Genomic DNA, 13,496 nt, shown 5'->3' on the forward strand with positions numbered 1-13,496 from the left:
AACTGTGAAGCAAGGGGGTCCGAGCGGCGCCGACACGACGGCTGCTCCTCCTTCTCTTCCCATTGTGCCCACGCTTGTCGAAGCGCGGCAGCCGGGGAGAGGAGCTCCCAACAACTGTGAAGCAAGGGGGGTCCGAGTGGCGCCGACACGACGCTGCGCCACCTTATCCCATTGTGTCCGAGCGGCACCGTCACGTGCTCGTCTATAGAGGGGTTCCTTCTTGCCCTCAACTGCGAGAGTATAAAAGCAGCTGGCCCCGGACGCCAAAAAGAGGGGCTCCGATTTCTTCTGTTGAGTAAAGTGCACTCCCGTCTCTCTACTTCGGTCAACCTGACCGCCAACTCTTTGCGATGTTAGAATAAACAAGTTGTTTTGTTGTTACCAGTCGACTCATGCTTTGCCGGGACCTTCGGATGCTTCCAGTTGTACCCCAGGCCGCCAGGCCAACGCTACCCTTGGGGCTTGCGACCCAGGTGCAACAACGGGCGTCAGCGCCGAGTTCCCAACAACTCGTACCAGCGGTGCGATTACGACAACTGTCTGCCAGCGGTGAGATCGCGACAACGGAGGCCAGCAGCGAAGAGATGCAGTTGACTGTATGCTGAGCAGCTCAACGACCATCCGGGAGCAGTGCAACGAGCCCTGTGTGATGACTGGTTGCCTGCAGCGGAACGACTGCGCTGAACTCTTGGCTGCGAGGTTTGGTGAGTGCGGGACTTTCTTCTTCTGAGCTTTGCCAGGCTTTTGTTAGTGTCAGAAACAGAGCTTGTAATTGTGGTTGTCGTTGCTGCCGGGTTAGATTGCGGCAAGACAATAATAGGCAGTAGAGAAAGCAGCATTCAGAGCAGCCATGGATTTGAAGTCGTTGCGCAAACCGAAATTGCTGGAGCTTGCAAGAGAGTTGGGTCTGGATGTCTCAACAAACTCAGAAAACCTGAACTGCTAAGGGCTATTCTTGAGTTAGAAGCTGAGGATGACGAGCTGTCGGAATGCCTTGAGACCATTGAGGAGAGGGAGACTGCAAAAAGACAGGAGCGCGAACTTAAAGAGCAAAAAGAGAAACAGGAGCGCGAACGTAAAGAACAAAAAGAGAAAGAAAAAGAAGAGCGCGACCACGCTTTGGAAATGAAGCGTCTCGAGGTAGAGATGGAACGCGCTCGTAATGGAAGTCAGGCACACGGTGCAGGAGAACGAGTATTGTTCAAAATGACTGACCTGATGCGGCCGTTTAAGCTTGGAGAGGACATTGGTTTGTTCCTGGTTAACCTTGAGCGAACGTGCGAGAAGCAGGGGTTCTCTCGGGAAACGTGGCCACAGCGCTTGCTCACTTTGTTACCCGGCGAGGCGGCCGACGTAGTCGCTCGCTTGAATAGAGAGGAGGCAGAGGATTTCGACAAAGTGAAATCGAGTCTGCTAAAGAAGTACAGGCTGTCAGCGGAGGCGTTCCGTCGGAAGTTTCGGGAAAATGAGAAAAGCAGAAGTGAGTCATACACAGAGTTTGCGTACAAGCTTATGTCAAACATGCAGGAGTGGCTCAAAGAAGAGAAAGCGTTTGGTGACCACGATAAAGTTCTGCAGTGTTTCGGGCTAGAACAGTTTTATAGTCGGTTACCTGAGAACGTGCGGTACTGGGCCTTGGATAGGCCAGACGTTTGTACGGTGGCTAAAGCCGCTGAGCTAGCCGAGGAGTTTGTGACGCGTCGGGCTCGCGGAGCTAAGGACGGTCAAAAGGGTGAATTTGGCTCGAAGTTTGAGAGGCCGAAGTTCACACCCATGAGAGCAAAGGGGAACACACGTAGTGCGGATGCGAGTGAAAGCAGTGCGACCGAACCTAAGGAGACGGCGGCAGCCGAAGCCGAACGCAGAAAGCGGTTCGAGATGAGGCAAGCGCGCGTTTGTTATACGTGCCAGAAGCCGGGTCACTTTTCGGCGCAGTGTCCGGAAACAACACCAAAAGTTGTGTTTTTTTCATTATGCAGCACTGACGAGAACATGAAGCTTCTCGAGCCTTACATGCGAGACCTCCTCGTGAACGGGAAAGAGTGCCGAGTGCTTCGCGATTCCGCAGCTACAATGGATGTAGTTCACCCCTCTTACGTAGAACCCCATATGTTCACGGGCGAGTGCGCATGGATCAAGCAAGCCGTGGAAGCTCATAGCGTGTGTCTGCCGGTAGCAAAGGTGCTTATCGAAGGACCTTTCGGAGCGCTTGAGACGGAGGCCGCAGTGTCATCTATGCTGCCCCCCCAGTACCCGTACCTATTTTCGAACAGGTCCGATCACCTCCTGCGCGAGAAGGGGCTTTTGTTTGGTGAGGCTAGCGTTCAGGCCTTAACCAGATCGAAGGTTCGGGAGCTCGCTGCAAAGGCGGTAGTTGCGGGGCCGACGTTGGCGAACAATGAAAAAGGGTCAGAGGTGCAGCAAGCTGATATTCAGAGCACGCCCGAACTGAATAAAATTGAGCCTGTAGCGTTGAAGGCGCCAGATACTGGAGAGGAAATGCCCGATAAGGGAAAGTTAGAAGAGCTATCTGCAGATTTGCTCATCGCGCCTACGTCAGACGGACTTGATAGGTTGCTAAAAGTCAGCCGGTCGGCTTTGATAGCCGAGCAAAAGAAGGATGGCAGCCTAGAAAACGTGCGCTGCAATGTCAAGGAAGGTATCGCCCGGAAAAATGCGCGTTTTGTGGAAAGAGGTGGAGTCCTGTACCGGAAGTATCTAGACCGCAGAGGAGTGGAGTTCGATCAGCTGATCGTGCCTCAATGCTATCGTCAGGATCTGTTGCGCTTGTCGCACGGGGGTTCGTGGTCCGGACACCTAGGAGTTAAGAAAACTAAGGACCGTCTCTTGCAAGAGTACTATTGGCCAGGGTGTTTTCGGGACGCAGACCATTTCGTGAGGACATGCGACACTTGTCAGCGGGTGGGCAAACCAGGGGACAAATCGAGGGCGCCGTTGAAATTGGTACCTATCATTACGGAGCCTTTTAGACGGCTCGTTATTGATACAGTGGGACCTCTGCCGGTAACAGCCACGGGGTACAGACACATTTTGACTGTGATCTGCCCAGCGACAAAGTTCCCTGAAGCAGTGCCGCTTAAAGAACTCAGCTCAGTTGAGATAGTCAATGCACAACTGTCCATATTTGCGCGAGTTGGTTTTCCTGCGGAAATCCAATCAGATCAGGGCACAGTGTTTACTAGCGCTTTGACGACAACTTTTCTCGAAAGGTGTGGGGTAAAGCTGTTACACAGCTCAGTGTACCACCCACAGTCGAACTCCGTTGAGAAGCTCCACTCCGTCATGAAGCGCGTGTTGAGAGCCTTGTGTTTTGAACATCAAACTGACTGGGAGCTGTGTCTGCCTGGGGTGATGTTTGCATTAAGGACCGCGCCGCATGCGGCTACGGGGTTTTCGCCAGCTGAGCTGGTGTACGGTCGCTCGCTTCGGTCTCCGCTTCGCATGCTTCGAGAATCGTGGGAAGGCAGGGGCGACGACCCAGTCGTGGTGGAGTACGTGCTTAAGCTCCTCGAACGCTTAAGAAGGGCACAGGAGTTGTCAGGTGAAGCAATGGCAAAGGCCCAGCAGAGGGCCAAGGTTTATTATGATCGGACAGCCAGGGCCCGTCGTTTTGAGGTGGGCGATGAGGTCATGATATTACGCACAACGCTAAACAACAAACTCGACGTGCAGTGGGAGGGCCCAGCACGGATTGTTCAGAAACTGTCGGACGTTAACTACGTGGTGAGTCTGCCAGGAAAGCGGAAAGCACAGCAAGTTTACCACTGTAATCTGCTCAAACCTTATAGACAAAGGGAAGCAGTAGTGTGCATGATGGTAAACGTTCCTGAAGAGCTTCCGGTCGAGCTTCCGGGACTAGGCTCAGTGACGAACAGGGAAGACACCGGTCAAGTCATTAGTGACTTAGTCAGTGGAGCATCGCTGTCGCGTGAGCAGAAAACCGAACTACACCAGCTCTTACAAGAGTTTCAAGGTCTGTTCTCTGAGAGGCCTGGTAGGACTTCTGTCCTTACTCATGACATAGAACTTACCTCCCCAGAGCCAGTACGATCCAAGGCGTACCGGGTGTCATCCCGCCAGAGCGATATTATGGAAGCTGAGGTAAAGAAAATGCTACAGCTCGGTGTTATTGAGGCAGGTGAGAGTGATTATACCTCCCCTTTGATTTTAGTTGAGGTACCGGGCAAGGAACCTCGTCCTTGCGTCGACTACCGCAGGCTTAATTCCATCACTAAGGATCAAATTTATCCGATCCCTAACATCGAGGAGCGCCTTGAGAAAGTTAGTAGCGCTCAGTTTATTTCCACCCTAGACCTTGTCAGGGGTTATTGGCAGGTTCCTCTCACAGAAGAGGCTAGTAGGTATGCGGCGTTCATTTCACCAATGGGAACATTCCGTCCTAAAGTGTTGAGTTTTGGTTTGAAGAACGCGCCATACTGTTTTTCAAGCCTCATGGATAAAGTGTTGCGGGGACAGCAAGAATTCGCTTTACCGTATCTAGACGACGTAGCGATATTCTCCGCATCCTGGTCTGAGCATATGGCACACTTGCGGGCAGTGCTAACCCGCCTGCGCGAAGCGGGCTTGACAGTCAAGGCTCCTAAGTGCCAGTTAGCACAGGCCGAGGTTGTCTACCTCGGTCACGTGATTGGTCAGGGTCGTCGCCGCCCCTCTGAAATAAAGGTGGCCGCTGTGCGAGACTTCCGCAACCGCGCACGAAGACCGATATTCGGTCGTTCTTAGGTGTCGCCGGCTACTATCAGAGGTACATCCCCAGGTACTCTGATATCGCGGCTCCCCTGACGGATGCTCTAAGAAAAACAGAGCCCCAAACAGTCGTCTGGGACGAGACAAAGGAAAGAGCTTTTAGCGCCCTAAAGAGTGCCCTAACAAGCCAGCCTGTGCTACGATCGCCAGACTATACAAAAGGGTTCATTGTTCAGTGCGATGCTAGTGAGCGAGGCATGGGCGTTGTACTGTGCCAACGGGAAAATGGAGAAGTAGAACACCCCGTCCTGTATGCTAGTCGTAAGCTGACCAGTCGTGAGCAGGCGTATAGCGCCACCGAGAAAGAGTGTGCATGTCTCGTGTGGGCCGTTCAGAAATTGTCATGCTATCTAGCCGGCTCGAGGTTTATCATTGAGACGGATCACTGCCCTCTCCAATGGCTGCAGACCATCTCTCCCAAAAATGGCCGCCTCCTGCGCTGGAGCCTCGCTTTGCAACAATATTCCTTTGAGGTGCGTTATAAAAAGGGGAGTCTCAACGGTAACGCCGATGGCTTAAGTCGAAGCCCCTAACGTAGGAATCAGCCTCAAAATTGTTTGTTACTGATGTTTTTCTTCCTGAGGCAGGATTTTTAACATATTGCTTTTGTTTAGTGTTTCAAAGTGATGACATGCTTTCTAGTGCAATTTTCCAATTTGTGGACGCGTTCTAAGTGCTGCTAGACTACTGTAAGGAACTAGGTAGTGGTATAGAAGGGGAAAGAGCCTGGCAGGGCTTAGTGAGGGTTGTGCCGTGCTTGCTGACTGAGCGGTTGAGTTTCAGCGTAGTTCTAACGCTTGCCGGGAACGAGAACAAAAATGTGAACTCTCCCGAAGTCACTTTGCAGTGTCCTGTGCGAACCTGAACGAGAGAACGAGGCCTTCTCTGTGCGCTGCGCTCAAGAAACGTCGAGTGACGCCCGACTTCGGTTATGAGCATCATCGAGTGACATCCCTCCGGACAGCGGATGCAGTCCCCTGACCATCGGGATCTCCTTCCCCCGGCGGGGCGGTCTGTTACGTTTCGCCTACGACGCGCGGTTTAGCCGGCGCGGCTGCAACAAAGCGGCAGACATTTTGGCCCGTTCGGCGCCGCCGCTACGCCTCCCCGCCAAGCGCGTCCAGGCATGTTCCGATGCCACGTGTCTTCATGTGCGTGTGTGAGTGTATGTGCATATTGGTGCCCACGCTTGTCGAAGCGCGGCAGCCGGGGAGAGGAGCTCCCAACAACTGTGAAGCAAGGGGGTCCGAGCGGCGCCGACACGACGGCTGCTCCTCCTTCTCTTCCCATTGTGCCCACGCTTGTCGAAGCGCGGCAGCCGAGGAGAGGAGCTCCCAACAACTGTGAAGCAAGGGGGTCCGAGCGGCGCCGACACGACGGCTGCTCCTCCTTCTCTTCCCATTGTGCCCACGCTTGTCGAAGCGCGGCAGCCGGGGAGAGGAGCTCCCAACAACTGTGAAGCAAGGGGGGTCCGAGTGGCGCCGACACGACGCTGCGCCACCTTATCCCATTGTGCCCGAGCGGCACCGTCACGTGCCCGTCTATAGAGGGGTTCCTTCTTGCCCTCAACTGCGAGAGTATAAAAGCAGCTGGCCCCGGACGCCAAAAAGAGGGGCTCCGATTTCTTCTGTTGAGTAAAGTGCACTCCCGTCTCTCTACTTCGGTCAACCTGACCGCCAACTCTGTGCGATGTTAGAATAAACAAGTTGTTTTGTTGTTACCAGTCGACTCATGCTTTGCCGGGACCTTCGGATGCTTCCAGTTGTACCCCAGGCCGCCAGGCCAACGCTACCCTTGGGGCTTGCGACCCAGGTGCAACAACGGGCGTCAGCGCCGAGTTCCCAACAACTCGTACCAACGGTGCGATTACAACAGGCCTCTTCGACCGGGATCTCGACCCACGAGCTCTTGTTTAGCAGGGGATGACTGATAACGTTTGACTTCCTGAAGCGCACAGGACTCTGACATATTCTGTAGTAGAGGGTTTTAGAATACTTCCGTCCACGACAACGCTTTAACGTGCACTAAAATGTTGGCACACCAGCGTTCCTGCATACCTCAGGCTCAAAAACCTAGCTACTCAGCTACAACTACAGCCACTGAGCTGTAGATTCAGGATCCCTCGAAGACTACAGCAGAGGTAAATGACATAGGAGGACGCTCGAACCTCTCAAAGTTTTGGCAATTGAAGATGGGGTTTAGACAATCGGGTCGATGGTTTGTACAGGACAGGCTTTAGAAGAGAACTTACCTGTAGCTTCCTGGAACGCGAGCGAATACGTTTGCTTGTAAAGGTGAACGTGGGTGGCATCGATACTCGGTGATAAGACGGCAGCGGCGCCTCACTGTGTCTGTTACAGCTTCGAACAATCACTTCGAGAATCATCTCGAGCAAAGCGAATTTAGTTCCATGTGTATGTGGTGCGTCTTAGACAGGTTTGTGTCGGACGTGTCCGTGGGGTGCAAAGTTTACGTCGCGGTGTAAACATTTCCAACATTACCGTACGTGTTATGCTTTCAAATGGTAACTAACCAAGAACAGCCTCTCTCGAAAGTAGCAATGACATCTTCGCATCAGCCGATTTTCACAGTGCCTGAGGGTGGTGTACTTTTTCACCGTTGTAAGAAAAAAATTTTCAGCAATCTTGTTACATCGTAAGTCGGACACTGCGCTTGACGCAGGCGAGGCAGACACACGCTGACAAGCTGGAAGAATGGACGTTTATTTTCAGTGCACGTCTGAATATAAAGACAGGTTAGGGAAGCAGGGGAAGGGAAACAAAGTAAGAAAACATAAGATAGGCAACCAGATTGGCACGTTTAGCTGTAGACTTCAACTGAGAAATGATAAGAACACTGCAGTTATAACATTTCTCCATCAATAATACTGAAGACGCTGCACAGGTCTGCGCTCTCGTGTTGAGCGTCGGAGTTCCGTGGCCGCTGTAGATTCACCGTTTCTCTCTTGTGGGTCCAGGGGTTAGGGTGATGACTGACGCTATGGTGGGGATGTTTCACGAGTTTCGGCTTTTGCCTTTGGCTTTGCTCCGAAAGTTTCTTCCGGAGTTCTCGAGATGGACGAGCTTTCACTTTCCTTGTAGCCTTGGGTAGCCGTTGGATCTTTCCTTGTGTGAACTTGACCAATGTGTCGCCGAACGAGGCCCTCAGGCGTTTCCACTGTCACCATCCTAGCTCCGTCTGCTGACTTTACCGTGCCCATTTTCCACTTATCACCTTTACCAAAGTTACGGACGTAAACATTTGTGTCTGGTGCAAGAGTCCAGTCATCCGATGTTCCCGATCTTCCTGCAACCAAAGGAGGAAGACATGTGTCGAGGCGGGACCGGATTTGGTAGCCAAGAAGAAGTTCCGAAGGAGATTTGCCCGATGCAAGGTGTGTTCTCCGGTAGTTGAAAAGTAGTCTGCAAAGGCAATCTTCTAATCTGCCCTGGTTCATCTTCTTCAGCCCATCTTTAACAGTTCGGATGGCGCTCTCTGCTAGGCCATTCGACTGTGAATGAAACGCGGCCGTGCGCAGGTGGGTTATGTTATTGTTGTTCGCAAAATCAGTAAATTCTTGGCTAGTGAACTGCGTCCCATTATCTGAAACAATGGTGCGAGGGATGCCGAACCTGCGGCTGCGCAGGCAAGTAATAGTTGAAGATGTGGTCGCCTGTTTCATTGGTACGGCCTCAATCCATTTGCTGTGAGCATCTACGAGAACAAGGATCATGTTTCCATTGATTGGCCCCGCGAAATCTAGATGAACTCTTGACCAGTTCTCCTGGCAGGTCGGCCAGTTAACTGGCGGAGCAGATGCCGGCATTGGTCGATTTTGGATGCAGCTTGTGCAGCCCGCTGACAGTTGCTCTATGTCGCGGTCCATTCCTGGCCACCAAAAAGCTCACCGAGCGATTGATTTCATCGCCGATGATCCTTGATGTGTCTCGTACAACATGTGCAGCATTCTATGTTGCGCGTTAATTGGAATGACAACTCTACGGCCCCAGTACAGCAAACGGTGGGCCAATGACAGTTCCAGTTTGCGGTCGTAAAAGGGGAGTAAGCTACGTTTTAATGCTTTAGAGCTTGGAGGCCACCCGTTTCTTGTGTACTGCACGACCTTTGAAAGTACTGCGTCACCTGCCGTCACCGCCTGCAGTTCTACCGAGACTGGCGCCTCCTGGACACATACGAGTGCCAGAACGTAGTCAGGTGGCTCCCCTTCCGTGGTTGGCTCCTAAGTTTCTTGTGGCAACCTACTAAGCGCGTCCGAGTTCAGGAGCTGCTTGCATGGCGAATACTGTAACTTGCCGCTAAATCCTCCCAAATACAGCGCCCAGCGTTGTATGCGAGCAGCAGCCAGAGGCAGAGTGGGCCGATCCGGTCTCAGCAGCTCCAGGAGCGGCTGGTGATCTGTGACCAGGATGAATTCTCGGCCTAGAAGATAATCACGAATCTTCATTACTCCAAATACGAGGGCCAGTGCTTCACGTTCAAGTTGCAAATAATTTTTTTCTTCTTTCGACAATGTCCTTGAACGAAATCCGATAGGCTTGTTGACGTTCCCTTTCATGTGAAAAAGCACTGCGCCGATACCTTTTTGCGATGCGTCGCACTCTAGTTTCAGCGGTTGTGAAGGGTCGAAGTGAACCAACACACCTGCTTGCTGCAAACACCGTTTTGCTTTATCGAACGCCGTTTGTTGCTCTTGTTCCCAGAGCCAATGTCTGTTCTTTTCCAGCAGCCGATACAGTGGAGCGAGCAGAGATGTTATGTTCGGCAAAAATTTTGCGTAGAGAGTGATCATGCCAAGAAAAAAACGAAGCTCAGCTACATTTCTCGGGCTAGGAGCTTCAGTGATAGCTTCGACATGCTTTTCTATTGGGTGCTGATCGATTCGATGGCCGAGATATGTAACGGACGCTTGCCGAAATTTGCATTTGTCGAGGCGCAGTTGAACAGCATTCTCGCGGAAACGCTGTAGAACGGCTTTTAGCACGTCGTCACTTCCTGCTCTTTCGGACACCAAGACATCGTCCAGATAAGCTTGCGCGCCTGATACGCCTTGTAGAACTGTTTCCATTCTGCGTTGAAAAATGGCTGGCGCAGAGGCAATGCCGAAAGGTAATCTGTTGTAGCAGAAAAGACCTTTGTGCGTTTTAATCACGCATAACTGGCGCGATGCCTCATCAGGAGGGACTTGGTTATATGCGTCACGTAAATCTAGTGTGCTGAAATGTTTTCCACCGCTTAAGGACGCGAACATGTCATTGATTACTGGCAATGGGTACTGCTCCAGCTAACATGCCGAAGTTAAAGTGACTTTGAAGTCGCCACAAATTCTAACGGTGCCGTCCTTCTTAAGGACGGGTACAATTGGCGTAGCCCACTCGGAATGCGGCCCTGTTGACAAGACGCCTAATTCCACGAGCCTATCAAGCTCTTCAGATACCTTGTCACGTAGAGAATAGATCGAGCCTTACAGAACTTGGGCGTGGCTACCTCCTTCAGCTGTAGGTGTGCCGCGGGTCCTTTGATGAGGCCCAGATCCGAGCTGAAAACATCTGGAAACTCGGCAAACACGTCAGCAGTGACCTGCGTGGTGGTAGACGGCTGTGTGGTCAGCGGCTTGGTTGAGAGGCTGAGGACGGGGGAGCCTGCGTTGCTCAGGAGGGAAATTAGGTCTCGACCACATAAGCTTGGACCGGGGCAATCTAGCACCACCAATGTGCATTCCACAGTTGTACTGCCGTACGACACCGGCAAGAGGAGCTCTCCAAAAACTGGCAATTTTCCGAGGTAGCATGATAACTGCGTGCGTGGAGGCCGTAGCGAAGGCCAAGTGTTTTTGTGCTGCTCAAATAGCTGTCGGGACACGACGCAGACCGGGGAACCCGTATCGATAATCATTGATACGTCCACACCTCCCCATGTGAAGGTGCATCGCATTGGGGGTTTCACATTTACCTCCCGCGTCGATTTTAGCGTCCAAATGTGCATGCTATCCTCTATGTCTTCATCTGTCTCCCCTTCCTTAACCGCCAGTACTCTGCCACGAAATCCCCGGGCTCCTTCTCGAGTTCGAGATCTTGCGCTTTCTTCGTTCCGGCATTTTACTGCTAGGTGACCACGTCGACCGCAGTGATAACAACGAGCATTACTCCAACGGCAGGCATTACTGTTGTGCTTTATGCTGCCACAACGCCCACATTCGGCCAGTACCTCTTTCGTTGAGGCTGACTGCGCCTTAATTTTAAGCACCGCCGACGTGTCTGCGGCCATATTATTGGCGTCCTTATCTGCAGCTTCAGCCGACAGTGCCATCGTTTCAGCTTCCTCTACGGACAGATCTTTCTTTGTCAGGAGTTGTTTCTGCAGTGCACTCGATCTTATGCCGCACACAATTCTATCCCGTAGCATTCGGTCTAGCATGGTACCAAAATTGCAGTTGTCCGCAATTCGACGAATTTCAGTAATGAATTCTTGAACAGACTCACCGTCAAGCTGGCAGCGGTTGAAGAAGCGAAAGCTTTCGGTAATCTCATATCGCTTGGGATCAAAAAGCTCGTCCAAGACTTTCACGAAGTCTTCGTACGCCAAAGAATTCGGCTTCTTCGGCGCTGCTCGTCCTGCTAATATTTGAACGGTGCGCGTGCTTAAAGCTGCCACCAAAAGCGCCCGTTTCTTTGCCGGCTCCTTCACGCCCGTTGCCTCAAAGTATGCCTCTGCCTTGATAACATAGGCCTTCCAGTTGTCTCTTTCGTCGTCGAAGTCGGGCAGTTGCTGGTGTGCCATCGTCGAGTCGTCGCCCCGTAGCGTAGCTGCCGTCCTGTGCTTCAAGGTTTTGCCAGGGGTTTTGCTTTCCGTTTCTCGTCGCCACTGTTACATCGTAAGTCGGACACTGCGCTTGACGCAGGTGAGGCAGACACACGCTGACAAGCTGGAAGAATGGGCGCTTACTTGCAGTGCACGTCGGAATATAAAGACAGGTTAGGGAAGGAGTGGAAGGGAAACGAACTAAGAAAACTTAAGATAGGCAACCAGATTGGCACGTGTAGCTGTAGACTTCAACTGAGAAATGATAAGAACACTGCAGTTATAACAAATCTAATGAGTTCGCTGCTACTGCTGCTGAAATAGCAGCTAACGGCTTTGAAATTTTATGGTGTACGTCGTCATGATACGCAGGGCTTTTGGGTAGTTCAATATTATGAGAGATGAGAATCTAATTCTCTTTTTCCGCTTGCCATTTTACACATCAGTGCTGCACGTCTTCGTTGCTGCGACAAGAACGTCAAGAACGCCTTGTTCACACCGCCAGAAAGTAGTGATGAGAAGTAGACCATGTTATGTTACTCATACAGAAAATTCACGAAGTATCTGTATTCGTTTCTCTGTGCAAGTGGCAAAGGTTCCTGTGGACTCGCCTTGAGGTCATAATACAGGTCGAGCTTGATGGCAAGCTCGACCGGGTTCTCGACGTGGTCATCGAAAGTGCCGAGGCCTAGGTCTTGTAGGGCACCGTGGGATGCAAAGTTTACGTCGCGGTGTAAACATTTCCAACTTTACCGTACGTGTTATGCTTTCAAATGGTAACTAACCAAGAACAGCCTCTCTCGAAAGTAGCAATGACATCTTCGCATCAGCCGATTTTCACAGTGTCTGAGGGTGGTGTACCAGGGCATCGGCGCAGTGCTCCATCGAAGCCGCTAGACACCGGCTGTACAGCACGGCAGCCTTGGCCGAGCTCGACGTCACCTGGCCATGGCCCAGTGGACCCTGCTGGTTACTGCTGGTAAGGGGCTGCTGGCTTCGTGGCACGCTCGGTCTACGTCACGTGTAGGTAAGAATAACCCCGATTTCATGCATGAAATTCTTGTCTACTGCAACTAGCGTAATGTTCTAAATAAATTGTCGCCCTAAATGTAGGCAGTCCAGACACTTTAAACGCACATGTCCATGAATTTTCCACATTGTCTTTCCGGCTATCTATCGAACTTCACCGCAGTGCACTAGAGTGATCCAACGAATTGTATTTCAAATAATCCTATTTTAAACATTTTTCAAAGAGTTGTATTTCAGAAGCCTCCCTAAACTTCAAAAAATTTTGGACAGAAATGTCGAGAGGGTACGCCCTTTCACTAATATGCGTATTCACGTGACTGAGCCGTCTACATAATGTCCTCGCTGCGTTGTAGCAGAATATTGGTCAGTATTAAAACACTGCTCTAACGCAGCAGGGAAGCACGAATAAGTGCCGTAAATACACATGTAACAGAACTAATTTTGGTGTCGGTTGCAGGTTGGCTAAGGTTGGCTAAGCTAACTCAGGTTGGTTAAGCAAATACACTATGCTGTTTTGACCACCCAGTGTCACCTGGTCTGCTGGGAATCGCACTGAAGACAATTTTTTTTTTAAATATGGTATGCAAGTCTTGGAGACGTAAAAAATTATTTCGATTAAATAAATTCAAGGTTTCAATTGCCATTACCACGATATGTCTATGAGACACTGGGCAGTGGAGGACTCCGGAATAATTTTGACCACGTAGGGATATTTACCGAAAATAACTGCTTGCCAACGCTGGCTAGGAAATTGGGTGAAGAAGGCGTTTGTTCGCGAGTAAAGGAGAACCACTGCCCAGCGATGTCCTTATCTTCGCGAGAAAACGAGCTTTGGGGAGTCGTACGTGCGATCGAAAGCA

The 13,496-nt window shown here is 51.4% G+C and overlaps 1 protein-coding gene across 1 annotated transcript; it reads right to left on the bottom strand.

Moving 5' to 3' along the window:
- Positions 1-7,786: 7,786 nt before the first annotated feature.
- Positions 7,787-11,586, bottom strand: LOC142568589 (uncharacterized). Its single transcript, XM_075678468.1, has 4 exons — positions 11,281-11,586; positions 10,275-10,404; positions 9,078-9,204; positions 7,787-8,090 (listed from the first exon to the last, which is right to left on the bottom strand). Exons 1-4 carry the CDS (start codon positions 11,584-11,586, stop codon positions 7,787-7,789), a joined length of 867 nt encoding a protein of 288 aa, XP_075534583.1.
- Positions 11,587-13,496: the final 1,910 nt, after the last annotated feature.

Source organism: Dermacentor variabilis, unplaced genomic scaffold, assembly GCF_050947875.1.
Source record: "Dermacentor variabilis isolate Ectoservices unplaced genomic scaffold, ASM5094787v1 scaffold_22, whole genome shotgun sequence".
Classification (NCBI taxonomy): Eukaryota; Metazoa; Arthropoda; class Arachnida; order Ixodida; family Ixodidae; genus Dermacentor; species Dermacentor variabilis.

Bases quoted from the DNA above. Each gene is read 5' to 3' on its own strand.
- LOC142568589 (XM_075678468.1), bottom strand. From the start codon at position 11,586: ATGGCACACCAGCAACTGCCCGACTTCGACGACGAAAGAGACAACTGG. The intron at 10,405-11,280 runs GTTCAAGAATTC...CTGACCACACAG, and splicing joins GCCAGCTTGACGGTGAGTCT to CCGTCTACCACCACGCAGGT. The intron at 9,205-10,274 runs GTAAGGCTCGAT...TCCTGGTCACAG, and splicing joins GGTAGCCACGCCCAAGTTCT to ATCACCAGCCGCTCCTGGAG.